The sequence below is a fragment of the Uloborus diversus genome, chromosome 4 (assembly GCF_026930045.1).
Source record: "Uloborus diversus isolate 005 chromosome 4, Udiv.v.3.1, whole genome shotgun sequence".
Taxonomy (NCBI): Eukaryota; Metazoa; Arthropoda; class Arachnida; order Araneae; family Uloboridae; genus Uloborus; species Uloborus diversus.
The window spans coordinates 119,268,143-119,280,146 of NC_072734.1; the positions used below are offsets into that span (position 1 = coordinate 119,268,143).

The following is a 12,004-nucleotide window of genomic DNA, read 5'->3' on the forward strand; positions in this document are numbered from 1 at the left end:
GGTGGCTTGAGCCCTCTACTTGTCCCCCCCCCCCCACACACACATATGCACCCATGTATGAATATATCTCTAAAATATATATTAATTGAAATTCACTCGACGAATAATTGATAAAATGTTTCTATTTTTTTAACTGTGAAAGTGTTTCTAAAATGGGTTCTCAAATTAATAGAGTGCTAAGGCTATCCTGATACAACTATCTGTGATGCTCATAATTTTTACAGAATGTAAGGAGTAAAGTGGCAAAGAGAAAAATTGAGTTGTTTGCCTAATTTTGTAAGTATGAACACAAGGTTTCCGAGAGCCCTTCTCTTCCATAAAACTTATATTATTATGATTCCGAGTCATTATTGTCAAGGCATAGGTAGGTTAAGAAATGGAGCACTTAAAATGTGTATCATTTTAATGAGATGGATAAAACTTGGAAACAAATGTTGTTATAGAAGCAAACATTTCTAAAAAGAGTTGAAAAATAATAATTCCAATGCTTTTTAGATGCCTTTGTGAATGAACATTTTATCGAAAAATATTCATTTTCTTTTTATTTAGATTCAAGAATAAATAATTCATTTCTGGCAAGAGCGGAGCTACCTTCATATCACTGCACAATCTGCTCTTACTCCACACCTTTTCCGTGGAACTTGAAGACACACATCTTGGTCCACAGCAAGGAAAAGCCACACTCTTGTAAAATTTGTCAGAAGTCGTTCAGTCAGAAGGTTCATCTGACAAGGCATCTGAAAGTTCACACTGGTGAACGTCCGTTTCCTTGTCCTGTTTGCAACAAGAAATATACATCCAAGCAAGCAATGCAGAATCATTATATGACTCATATTGTAAGAACGAATCAGCTGAAGATTTAAATTACCTTACAGGCAGTCTTAAACGACATTAATGGAACATGTATTGCGTTGGGTGAGCAAAAGTCTGGTTGCAGCATACAAATGAACAGGATGGAGAAGCCAAAGTGCTTTTTTGTACAAAGCTTGTGGTCTATGATCAACACTATTTTTGCTTTCTAAAATGAAACTTCAAACCATAATTGTGATCACCAGGATGACATTTTTAAAAATGAAGGCAATACTATAAGCGGCTTGCAAAAAACGTTTCTAAAAGAGAACCTTCAAAATTATTAGCATTTTGTAACATTAAAATTTTGCTCCTCAAATATCGATTTCGCTTTTTAAATATTAATTTCTTTATCAACCAGCAATTATTTTTGTAATATCTTCTATTTTGGAAAATACTAAGCAAATTGTAACGAGAAATATTTGCCAAATAAATATTTAATGTAGGGAACAATATCATATGTTGTCAATCATCAAGTTTTACAATAAAACAGTTGCTCTTTTCATGAGAGTGTGTATAAGACAAGTCATTTTTTTTAATAATTAATTTTAAATTTTGCAAACTATATCATGATTGTAAAACTGTAATAGAATATAGACTTTCTTGTGCTTTCAAGGATGAAAATTTTATTGATTGTTTGTGTAAGAATTTTGATATTGAGTATGACTATTATTTGAATTTTTTTATTACAACACTACTCAGCCTTGTTTTCGTCTTTATATATTTTTGGTCACATACGCGTCGAGCTGTCGATGGGAGAAAAATGTTTAGAGGAATACACCTTTTTATAGTGGATGCCATAGATTTTTGAGGCCAAAAAGAGTCAATTTAGGTTATTGCTTTGGGATTTAATTTTAAAAAAATCATTAAATTTGTTTTTTAAAATAACAAACCAAATATTTCAGTTTGCCCTCCCACCCCATTGAATATAACCATGACAACTAATTCACATGGGCCACATCATATGCATTAGTGAAAATTCACGTAATGAGCAAATTCTTCTTCGCTTTATTGGATTCGTAAAAATTTTGAAAGATTTGCACGTTTTGAGATGTACCAACTCTATTTCAATAATTTTTGGAAAATGTGTGTTTGTATATGCATAACCGGTTTTTTGTGGCCACTCTAGAGCAAAAACTACTGCATGACTCAAACAAAATTTGGTACACGTATGTGGTCCTGTGTGAATTGTTAGTCATTAAGTCTTTGGCACTAATTCCTCCAAAGGGGGTAGGGCAATCAAATGTTTTCTCGCTATGTGTGCCTGCTATATCTCAGCAAGTAACAGGCAAAATCAAACAATATTTGGTCCAAATGTTCACATTAGAGGGTACAGGTGCTGATTCAATTTTAGTTTAATTTTTGGAAGGGGCAAAATTCTCCATTAATGATAAAACATGAGCATGTACAAATACCATCTTTAGATCTAACGAAAGGGAGCATTAGACTTCATTAAAAAATTAAAATTTAAAATAAAAAAGTAATGTTCCAATCTGTCTCCGAATTTCCCGAATCATCATCAAAAGTTGCCGAATCAATACATTTTTCAGAAGGTCATAGTTTCCTCCTGTGACTTCACTGAGAAAAAACTTTCATAAGTACGTCACTGAGAAAAAAATCTCTCATCCAGATTATAATTACTAAAGCTATTTTTTTTTTGCAGTCTGTTTAAAAACATTGTTTATGTTAGTCTACAGTCGATTTAAAATTTAAATTTTTTCAATGATCAACCATTGCAAAAAGAACATAACTAGTTATTTCCATGAGCACTTTTTTATTTACATATTTTTTGTGCAATTTATTTTCATAAAAATGAAAAATTAATGCACCGGAAATTCAAATGCAAATAGTTACATAATTGCAGACTTTTTGACTTGATATTGTTTGATTTTCATGCACCTCTGAATTTGTTGTATTTCATGACACATATTTTTCTTTTTATATTTTCAAGAAATATTTTAGCATGTATTGGCAAAAGCTATACAAGATTATGAAAAAAAAAAAAGAGTAAACATTATTTACAATTCCTTAAAAGTAAACATTTTAATTTTGTTCACCTGCATTCAGAATTTACCTTCTTGGAGGGACGGGGATTTGTGGTAACATGTGCTTCTTATGTGGATATAAAATAATATACCAGAGTAGGAAACAGACCCATCGTTTAGGGGGGAGGTCAATTGCCTCCCCCCTATTTTGAAGAACAAACATTTATATCAGGGGTGGCCAAACCCTAAATTTCGCAAAGCCCCCCAAAAGCAAGAGCCCCCTAAAAAAAACAAAAATGCCCCTCAAATCAATCCCCTTAAAAATTTCAATGGTGCAGTCTGCACCGTTATTCCCCCACAGGTGGGCCCCCCAGTTTATATGTAAGTGGGTATGGTTTTTGCTGTTTTTTGCATTGAGTATATGCATACCCTTCCCCCTCCCCCAGGAAAAATTGAAAATTATAGGGCTGAAAGGAAATATGGCTTAAAACCAAAGGTTCTGGGGGTTTATCCCCAAACCAGTTTCCTTCACTATGCCCTTGCATCAGTTACATCTAGATATTATTGCAATTTGAAAAACATATTTTAATGTAATTAAATGCATAAATGTTATAAAACACTCAATAATTAATCTTTAAACATACATTTATACATTTTGCTAAAAAGAAGTCACTTTAGGTTAAACCAAACCTAAGAGCAAGGGCACACTGCCTCTAAATATCGCAACGATCCCCTCAAAGCAAGAGCCCCCCCCCCCCAATGAAAATTATCCCTTAATACACCCCTCTCCTAAAAACTTCAATGCCTCAGTCCTGTGCCATGTCTCCCCCCCCCCCCTCCCAGGTGGGCAGCCTTGATTGTGTAACAGGAAAGATTTCAAATTTAAATTCTATTTTGTTTGAAAAATTCTCAAATTTTATGGTGTATTTTGCATTTAAGAATGAAAGACTTCATCTTGCAAAGTGTTTTACTTTTAACACATGTGTAGTTTTTCTACTTTCTATTTTTTAAATATATTTTATGTCCATTTTCTATAAGATTTATTTGTTTTTTATCTCTTAATAATCTTAATATTTAGTTTTTCTGTTTTCTATTTCTTAAACATAATTTATGCCCATTTTTGTAATCAGATTTATTTGTAGTTTTGATTATGTATGCAAAATGTGTGCACATTTCATGGATTTTAATTTTATTATATTTATAGAGAACTGGCAGCAATCTGAGACGAGTTTGGCGGGACTGAAAGTACATATTTGTCCCATCTGCAAGTACTGTTCTCCAAACAACAGCAATTTGAAGAGACACATGCTTGTTCATAGTAAGGAACGGCCACACATCTGCAACATTTGTGGTAAGGGTTTCACCCAGAAAGGTAGTTTAAAGACCCACCTCAAGATTCATACTGGGGAGAAACCATACGGTTGCCAATACTGTGGTAAACATTTTATACAGAAGTCTGATTTGCAGAGACATTTCTTGAAGCATGAGAGGTGAAGAAGGTCATATCTACTAATTAATAAATCTTTTGTAACTAATGTTGCAAACTATAACTAATGCTGAAAATAATGGAGCTCTCCTTTCAAAATGTTGTCAAGTGGCACTGCATCTAGATTGCTCGGTTAAATTTTATTAATATTGGTGCTGCTTGGATTTATTGTGTGGTTCATCACATGATTTGTAAAATATTTTTTGTCTTTCAATTGCGAAGAAATAGATATTAGTATTGGCATTAATAATTCAAAACAGTATTTTCTTTATAGAATTTGATCATCAAATACAACACTAGCCCATTTATTATATTTTATCATGAATGAAGACTTTCAAGCCAAATTTGACAAACTCGGTTAATTTTTTACAACTGCTAGAGCTACAATTCAGGGCCTGATGGTGACAAACTTTCTACATGATTACCAAATCTATGAAGAAAAATATATAGCTTTTGCAAAAATTATGAATACTTTGACAACTTTATACTAACATGTTCAAATGTGGTATATTTCAGAAAATTAAATGAAAATTCTTTGCATAATTAAAAATAAAACAATGTATAGTATTTTAAGTGAAAATAAAAGACATTTAATTTTTACTATGTTTATTTTTTGGAAAATCCGATTGATCTGCCCATGTTAGGTGCCATGAGTGTGTGAGGGGCGGGGGGGGGGGGGGGACTTAATTTGCATGGAAGATCAGTTCTTGCACTTCCCTTCAATATTATGTCATTTTTCACGTTTTGGATGGAAATCAGACTATTTATGCATAAAAAATAATAAGTTGACTATAAGGCTCCTGCTCTTCTTTCATTAGAAATTAGCCCTTGGGAGAGGTAGTATAATGCAGGCTGCAAAGTTTTTAAGGATCTTTTACACTTTTCGGTGGGGAGGGGGGAGGTGCTGTGTGCTATTGAGAGTGCATCACTGCTCTTGGAAGGGGGGATTTATGTCCGCTGTAAATGGTATGTATTTTTTGGCACAATATTCATAGATTGTTTTATAAGCACTGATCTTTCTCTTGATTGAAATCAATTCTTGTATCACAAATTTTGCACAGTGAATTGTACTTGAAACTAGGTGAAAGGTTTGGCATTAAAATCAGATTTAAAATAAGCATTTTTCATTGACATAATCAATTGATAGTAGAACATAGGCACATGTGCAAGTTCATCAAAGTTTCACATTGCCTTATACAAATACAAATGCGAGGACCAGCAACAGGCTCTTGGCCCAGCTAAGCTGGTCCTAGTCAATTTATTAGTCTATGAAAATCAATGGCCCTCTTAAAGCTATCTACCCTCTTGCTCGTTACCACCTCTTCCAATAAGCTGTTCCAAGTGGCCACACAACCCTACTAAAGTAGTAGTTTTTCCTTATTTCCAGGTTAGCCTGAGATTTGAATAGCTTAAAACAATGACCCCTCATCCTGCTTTCGGTGCAAAAATTTAATCCATTAACATCATTCGTTTTGATAAATTAAAACAACTGAATAATGTCCCCTCTGGCTCTCCTTTGCTCCAGGCTATACATATTAAGCCTATTAAGTCTGTTATCATAGTCTAAATCTGAAAGTCCCCTTACTAGTCTAGTTACCTTTCTTTGAACCCTTTCTAATACACAAATATCTTTCCTCAGATAAGGCGACCAAAACTGCACAGCATACTCCAAATGGAGTCATACTAAACTCCTATATAAAGGCAGAAGAACCTTCTTAGCCTGCATACCAGAAACTGTATACATGCAAATCTAATTAATACAAACAGAGTAATCCATCGGGTTGTATAGCATTTGTACCAAAAAGTTTATATTTAGAATATGAGTCATTAAATTTTTGTCATTATAGGCCTTCTGAACCAACATTTTTTTCATGTTTTTCTACTGTTCAAATTCTGAGGAATCTTTTGGTTTTAAGAACCAACTAAAAATTTCAAGTCCCAACTTCTGAAAATAAACTTCTTTGGGCAAAAAAGCGGTTCCATACTCAAGGTTCAAAGGATTAAATGTCATTTTTTCAAAAAAATAAACTTATTAGTTTCTTACTTTTAAAACATTTCCCATTATAAGTGAGATGAAAGGCATAAATAATGTGGTATTTAAATAGAACTAACCTATATATTGTTCCCTGAAAATTTATGCTAAAGATCTTATAACTCAGTCTGACTGATCAGATATTTTACTATAAATCAGTGATCTTTAAACTGCTTCATAGAGCCCAGGAGTTCTGCAAAATCAAAAAGGAAAAATATTATGAAGAAAATAAATACACTAGTTGCGGTGTTTATTAACTTTTAAAAAATGAAGAATATGAAATGCTACTGTGGATATCAATAAAGATACATGATAGGCCCAACAAACTTGCAACAATGTTTCATTTTAATGAGTATTAGGTTGCATAGGAAACAAATTAGTTGACTGAGTCAGCCTACATCTATTTAGTTTCAGCCTATTTTTTCCTTTCATTGTAGAGTCAGATAAAACTGCCATTAATTAATTATATAGGTGGGTGAGTACTAAAAAAGTGGACGGTCAAAAGAGGCGTGAAGGTTTAGGGGGCAGTGCCCCTTAAGCATTTTTTTTCTTTTGTAAAATCAGGCTATATTGAATTATTACTGATTTAACTTTAAAAATAGTAGAATGTGGCCTCAAAATTTGGGACAGATGGTAACTGCAGACCTTAACTGAAACTTCCATTTTCATAAAATAACATGTAAGAGGTCCATTTATTTGGAATTTTTTGCCTTTATTTTTGCAAAATAAATCAATCCATTATGAAAAAAAAATTGTTTCTAAGTTGATTGTTAATTCTTTATACTGAAAAGTTAGGGGGCCAAGGTCCCTTTTGTTTTAGAAGCGAGGGTGCAGTTGCCCGTACAAGCCGCCCTAGGATTAATTATATATGAATCTCAGCACTTAAGAATGTTTTTTAAAGCAATAAATATTTTTACATTTATCTAATCTTGTAGAATATCCACCTGACTTTTAGCTCCAAATTTCAGCACTGAGAAAAGTTTTAAGTTTGTGTCATCAGAAAAACATTAACTTTTAATTTTGCACGGAAAAAAAAAAATATTCATGAATTTATCTAATTACTCAAAAAGCATTACTAAATGTAGATTTGTTTCATTTACAGGAAAAGTAGAGCTCATGCTAAAAGAATTCCATAAAGATATCATGAATTATTGTTCAATGTGCTATTATTCTACCCCTTATAAAGGAAATTTAGAGAAGCATATGCTAGTTCATAGCAGGGAGCGACCTCATTTTTGCTCCACTTGCAACAAAAGCTTCACACAAAAAGAACATTTAAAGACTCATTTGATGATTCATACTGGAGAACGGCCTCACTGTTGTCAATTTTGTGGGAAGAAATTCATTCAGAAAGTTGCATTAAGGAAACACTATTTAACTCATATGAAATAAATTTACAAATTATCATTCAAGTGCTGCTCTAATAATGTGTAGTTTATGAGGTTCCTAATTCAAGCAAGTACAGTCGGACCCTGATATAAGGTCAACTCTCGGGACTTCACGAAACTGGCCTTATAAGCTGGGTGACCTTATAACCGATCCATGTATTTTTATTGATAATTTAGCATGTATATACATTAATTATTTTTAAAATTAAATACATTAAAAAATATCAGTAATTAGGTTATAATAGTTTAATAGATTCAAACCAATTAAAACTTTTGAAAGCAATGAGACATTTTGAAATGATTTTTTAGAACTTTTATTTAGAGTAAAGCTGCATACAAATATGCCCAAGCAGAGAACTGATAAGCAACTTATCATAAATACAGGACTGATAGGATTTTTCTTTCGTTTAAGCACAATGGTTTCTAACTGTTTTTCTGAAAATTTTCTTCGGCTTCTCATGACTGGTAAAAAAGTACGATATGTACACACTGAGTGCCCTCATTATTACTGCTTCATATTTTAACCTCACTGTCATAATACTCACTTTCTACTGCATTTGGTGCACTACATGTTACGTAATAGGAATATGACTTTTAACTTTTTAAGGATCGTATATTGCGAAAAATTCTTGGAAGTGAATCTATTAAGCACTGAAATTATTTAAAGAAATCAGACAGAAGTGACCTTATAAGCGATTAATGTATTATGACCTGACCACATATACGATAAGACACAACATAGAATTCCTATTCAGTGAGCCGGGACTTTAGAAAAATGACCTTATATGCGATGTGACCCAATATCGAGGCCTGAATGTATATATATAGAGGGTCTTTTAATAAGAACGGGCAGATGTTGAAAAAAAAAAAAAAAAAGCTGTGTCTGAGGTATTACCGAAATCTCTTTTTTTTATTCAAAAGGCCCATGCAGGCCATTTTGTATGGCATATAACATTCCAAATTATTTACTGCCGAATCTCATGGTGGTATGTATCTAAATGGTCAAATTTTCAATGACTCAGCTGCATAGAAAATGCTGAATTTGAGCTATGACCTTGGTTATGTTGACTTTAAGGGCTTCGATAGATTGCAGCTTATTTATATAGACCTGTGACTTCAGGAAAACCATACAAGAAAAAGCAGGTTTAAAAAAATGTCATTAAAACAACATAGCCACCAATATCTACCCATCCCAATCAAAAGACTCTGTATATTTCCTCTTTTGTACAAGAAATGTAAAGCATCAACATGAATTCTATTTTTGTGCTTCACAATGTAGTTATATAAATGAAATATAACTATAAAGCAATAATATTGTAAATATATAAATGCAATGTATGTGTAATGATATGTGTTGAACACGTAATATTGTAAATATATAAATGCAATGTATGTGTAATGATATGTGTTGAACACGTAAAATACGCAATTATACTGAATTTAAAAGGACTTTTTCTCCAAACATTAAAATAAAGTTCTAAAAAAATACTTGATCTCCTTTTTATGCACTGAAAAATTTGTTTGTTCAAATTCCAAAATCATACATGCAATCTTAATTCTTAATTTGTACCTTAATACATTTAGCGTATATGATTTATTGGATTTTATGTTCAAAAGTTCAAAACTTACAAAATTGGAAAATGAATGTAAAGTTGATGTTTTACCATCGAGTTACCAACCAGTAGTGCAACATTGATGTTTGAAGGTTGATTCTTTTCCCAATATCAGTTTTTTGCATTCAAAATTTTCCGATGTCGATGTTTTATATTTGAAACAAATATATGTGTTTACAGATGAAAACTTTATTATTTTAACTAGTTATTGCAATATCTATCACATAAGAAGGAGTTTTCCTTTTGTCTTTCAAGCAAAACTTGTTCTTTACACCTGAAAGCTTGTTCCGTTTATAGAGGATTGCATAAAATAGGTTGGCGTTATAAAGGTATTTGACTGTATACACATAAGCTGTAAATATACAAGCAAATTGAATGGCCTTTTAATAATTAAATAGTGTTAATTATTAAATAATTTAATACTTAAATCCGTGGTAGACAATTATTGTGGACAAAGCCGTGCAGGTATCACAAGTCCAACATAAAATTAGTTAACTCTATATCATAGATCTACAAAATTAAATTACAAATTATTAATTCATAGTTTAAAAGCCTTTGATGTATTTTTAAATATAAATGCAGGGAGCCTACAGTGAAGGAAAAGCCAGAAATTTCTTCCTGTAATAAGCATTAGGACAGATATCTGCCATTAGATGTCAGAAAAATTGTCGCACTTGCCAGCTTAGTCTATAGATAATTAACCAGCTGCCTGTGGTACCTATCCCACCATGTTTAAAACATCATTTAATTATTTTGCTAATTTTAAGCTGTTGCTATTCAGGCAGATGACAGCATCACAAAGTCTAGGTCAGAATCTTTGATGCTGCAATCTGCCAGATGTTGTAATAACTTAATACTCATAAGTCAGCACAAGAATGTAAATTGACATTTAAATTAATATCTCTAGTCTTAAAGTACTACAAAGATGAGCCTAAGCGAAATGGCTTCCTCATAAGATTTTGGATCCCTTCTACTGGCTTATTTTAATAGGATTGATTTCATATTCTGGAACAAATCTGTAAATCAGTGCAGGTAACATGCACCAGAATCACTGTATACCATATTTTGCCCAGTAGCAAACAAATATTAATCTATTATTGGCTGAATATGGGATACTTGATTAAAATTTGTTAACTTTAATATTCTTCTCTTATTTCATGTAAAAGATAAATGCATTTCCCTTTAACATCCTAAGTTTACATACATTAAGCATAGTTATAAATGTAAAATATTATAATAAATCATTTCAAAAGCAAAATAATAAAATAAATGGCTAATTTGGTTAATATTTATCAGCAGTTCTGCATTACAGCCGAACCTCATTAATGCAAAATTCAGGTTCATGTCAACCCGATTTCACCTTCTTTGAAAAATTATTTAGTGATTGTTAACTCAAAGGACCAAATGAGTGTTTCATGTTAACGAGGTTTGACTGTAACTGATAATTAATTTCATCATAATATGTTTTTTGATAACTGTTAGTCAAAGTGACATGTTATGTTATAAATCAAGAATGTTGCATTTACCTTATAAACAGATACAAAACCAAGTTGCTTATAAACTCTAATTTATCTAAGTGATTTTTTGCAATCTTTGTATCTCCAGTAAGTGATAAATAATTTTATGAAAATTGAAATTAAGGAGCTAAATTCAAACATTGCCAATTGATATTGTTTTTTAAAGTGCAAAAGGCTATTTAAATTTGATTACAATGATTAATTTAACTAGGTTCCTTTTAAACAACATTCAATACTTCATATGGGGGTGAAAAATCGGAAATTAAAATACAGCAAAATTATTTTATATCAAAGTTATTTCTTTATACATTAATAATTAACTCTTTAAGTATTTGAAATATTTTTTTTCAGCTACATAGTTTATATAAAAATTCAGCAGTTGTTTGACTTGACATATTTATGAACATTTAATTATATATATATATATATACAGGGGTCAATCCAGCGCCAAATTGGGGCAATTGCGCCGGATTGCCCAAATCGCAAATGCCCAAAATCCGCATGACAAAAGCGGCCCCATTCACAAAATTCCTCATCGCAAAAGCGGCCCCATTCACAAAATTCCGCGTCGTAAAAGCAGCCCCTTCACAAAAATTTATAAAAAGGCAGCCTTTTCACAATATTTTTTAAACGCAAATGTGTACGCATCTACGCGGGAGCCTCTTCCACCTTCCCCCATCTTATCTTTTTGCTTGCTGCGTGAGGTGTTTTTGCTTGAGAGCGTCAGAGGAGCGACGGGAGAGGGACACTTGTGATTGGTAGCTTGTTTTCAGGAAAATCTTAAATTTTACTTTGATTACGCAATATATATTTAGTATTAATTTGTGTTGAGTTTCAAAATCCAATTCTAAAATAACTTTACTTAAAATAAAATTATTTTACATGCTGTTTTTATTTTTTTATTTGTTTTGAAGATCTTGATTTCCTTACATCGGCCATGGTAAACGAATTTTTCGCATTTTTTGATGTTTACTGTACCTTGTTAAGAGGCAAACAAATAAAATTTCTTATATATTTATTAACATCATTAAATTGCAAAGTTTTAAACGAAATACCTACTCTGTAAGAACGTCAAAAGTCAAAAAATTAAACGCTGAATGCTGGTGCAGTATTATTTTGGGTTTTAATTACTTT

At 32.0% G+C, this 12,004-nt stretch overlaps 2 protein-coding genes across 2 annotated transcripts in view; one reads left to right on the forward strand and one right to left on the reverse strand.

Annotated features, from left to right (window-relative positions):
• The first annotated feature begins 3,922 nt into the window (after window positions 1-3,922).
• Window positions 3,923-7,744, forward strand: LOC129220398 (zinc finger protein 555-like). The gene is made up of 2 exons (XM_054854812.1): window positions 3,923-4,185; window positions 7,455-7,744. The coding sequence occupies exons 1-2, from the start codon at window positions 3,945-3,947 to the stop codon at window positions 7,742-7,744; spliced, it is 531 nt and encodes a 176-aa protein (XP_054710787.1). The 5' UTR covers window positions 3,923-3,944.
• Window positions 7,745-7,908: 164 nt separating this feature from the next.
• Window positions 7,909-12,004, reverse strand: part of LOC129220798 (zinc finger protein 45-like) — a 58,109-nt gene continuing 54,013 nt past the window's right edge. Inside the window, exon 8 of the mRNA XM_054855229.1 lies at window positions 7,909-8,229. Within this exon, the coding sequence (XP_054711204.1) occupies window positions 7,955-8,229 (275 nt within the window). The 3' untranslated portion in view covers window positions 7,909-7,954. The remainder of the gene's footprint in view (window positions 8,230-12,004) is intronic.